This window comes from Habropoda laboriosa, unplaced genomic scaffold (genome assembly GCF_001263275.1).
Source record: "Habropoda laboriosa isolate 0110345459 unplaced genomic scaffold, ASM126327v1 scaffold87, whole genome shotgun sequence".
NCBI lineage: Eukaryota > Metazoa > Arthropoda > Insecta > Hymenoptera > Apidae > Habropoda > Habropoda laboriosa.
Genome location: NW_017100209.1, coordinates 1,384,057 through 1,386,356, shown reverse-complemented (window position 1 = coordinate 1,386,356; position 2,300 = coordinate 1,384,057). Strand labels below are relative to the sequence as shown.

The window sequence follows — 2,300 nt, the reverse complement described above, 5'->3', positions numbered from 1 at the left end:
GTGTAGCACATGCTGCACACGACAGACATTCCTCGTGGTAGTTCCTTCCGGCGACCTGCATCACGTATTTGTCGGCTATGGTGCGACCACAACCGGCACAGATCGTTTCTAACAGACCGGACTCTGTCTTCACTGATACCGAGGGCTCTGAAATTTAGAGTAGAAGTGTGTTTTCAAGGTGTTCCCGAGGGAAAAATTATGATAGTCACAGAAAGTGAAATTTGAAAAATTTCGAAAGGAAATTTTTGCGAACGCGTTTGATTCTCGAATGCAGTTCAAGGAGGTTCCAAGGGAAAAATTATGATAGTCACCGAAAGTGAAATTTGAAAAATTTGAGAAGGAAAGTTTTTGAATGCGTTTGATCCTCGATCGCCACTGAAGAAGGTTCCAAGGGAAAAATTATGAAAATTACAGAAAATAAAATTTGAAAAATTTCGAAAGGAAATTTTTGCGAACGCGTTTGATTCTCGAATGCAATTGAAGGAGGTTCCAAGGGAAAAATTATGACAGTCGCCAAAAGTAAAGTGTGAAGAATTTGCAAAGTAAATTTTTTGAGTGTGTTTGATCCTCGATCGCCATTGAAGAAGGTTCCAAGGGAAAAATGACGATAATCACAGAAAGTAAAATTTGAAAAATTTAATAAATACATTTTGTGAACTCTCTCTCAGTATTATACGTAATCCAATATTTCGAAAATTTTTCTTTTTTACAATAGGTTTCTGAATCATTTTAGAATCGTTAAAATTAATTAAGGTAATATCTATCTTTACAGTCCTCAGTTTGATCTAACTTTATTTCCATAAAAAGGACCACGAATTCTAATCATTTTTCCTAAGAAAACTTTACTCATTTAGTTTGTCTTCGCTGATCGTTCTTTCCCGAATCCAGCATTCCCACATAATTACAATCGCTAATTAACCTGTTAACTAGGTTCACTTCTCAAACAAAAATGAAATCTCTCCAATTTATAATTAAAAACGAGTAAAAATTATAACCAATTACCCTTCGTCACAATGTACTTCATCCTCAAACTCACAAGTATAGCGTTTCAGATCTTCCTCACTTAACAGGTTAAACACAATTCGAAAATCTAGCATAAAATAAACGAAAGAACAATTCGAGCGAAAAGAATTTCTCTTCGTCAGGCAAGTTTAGTAATTGTACAGAGTAGAATACGGAATTTTTCTCACGGAACGTTTGATCGCGTGGGGAAATAAATGCGCGCGGAGTTATTTCGAATGATATGGCTGTCAGACTGAGAAATGTGATAGCGTTCTGGTGCAGAGAGCAATATTGCCAGGTCCCATGAAATTTATTCCGTCGCTTATCGATTGTCGATAGTGATAAAGTTACGTTATAACGTAAAACGTGCTACGATAACTCTCTATTTACACCAACTATCAATTACTATCCACACACGAAACCGTTAAAAAATCTTATTGCTCCGAGTAAAAGTTAAATCTACAAATTTATCATTATTTTCAAACATTCTCTTTGGAATTTGAAACAATCCCTAAAATAACACCTTTCAAATTTTTTACTTAAATTTCTTCGAAAATTAATCAGCCATCGTCGCAACTTCAGCTTCATCTCTATACAATCACATCTTCTGAACGTTTCAAGTTTTCTTTATTAGATTTAACCCTTTCATTGTTGACAATTCGAAAGCAACACGTAGATAAAAATATGTCCACTAATTATAACGTTAACTAAATTATCAGGTCACCCCATAATTGATAATCTAGAGCAATGTTTCCAACAAATCTTCAAATTTGACAAAAAAAAAGCAAAAAACGTAAGTCCCTTTTCGTTCAACAAATTTTCCTATTTTTTCTTCTTTTTCAATTTCCTTGAATTTTCATTAAAATATTTCTCGCCTTCTCAAGAAAGATCTTATGGGATGACCTAAAATGACTCATGGATCACCCTGTCTAAGCTAATCGACGTCTTCGAGACTACATTCGAGAAGAGAGAAATTGTCGAAACGTACCTGCATTGTTATTGTCGTTCCCAGGGCGAAACGGTATTGGCGGTGCAGCAGAGCCCATAGTTGGCGGGCCTGACTCGCCCTGCCGGTTCAGGCTACCAGGTAGCGGAGGGTAGAATTCCAACATGGTTCCTGATTCCCTCAAGCTTCCTGTACCTCAGCCTCCCCACCACTCTTTCACTACTTACACTTCCCAACAATCTTTTCCTCTCCCTCTTTTTATCTCTTCAAAAAACCCCCACAAATCCTCTTCCTCTTCCTTCGTATTCCACCGAAATTCCAAGAAAATCACTGCTCGATATACAAAAAAAAA

General features: G+C 36.5%; 1 protein-coding gene across 1 annotated transcript in view; it reads right to left on the bottom strand.

Annotated features, from left to right (window-relative positions):
* LOC108570766 (LIM homeobox transcription factor 1-beta-like) overlaps positions 1 to 2,114 on the bottom strand; it is a 7,565-nt gene extending 5,451 nt beyond the window's left edge. The window contains 3 exon segments of the mRNA XM_017932671.1: position 1; positions 3 to 147; positions 1,991 to 2,114. The exon segment at position 1 is cut by the window's left edge and continues 259 nt beyond it. Of these exon segments, the coding sequence (XP_017788160.1) occupies position 1; positions 3 to 147; positions 1,991 to 2,114 (270 nt within the window).
* Positions 2,115 to 2,300: the final 186 nt, after the last annotated feature.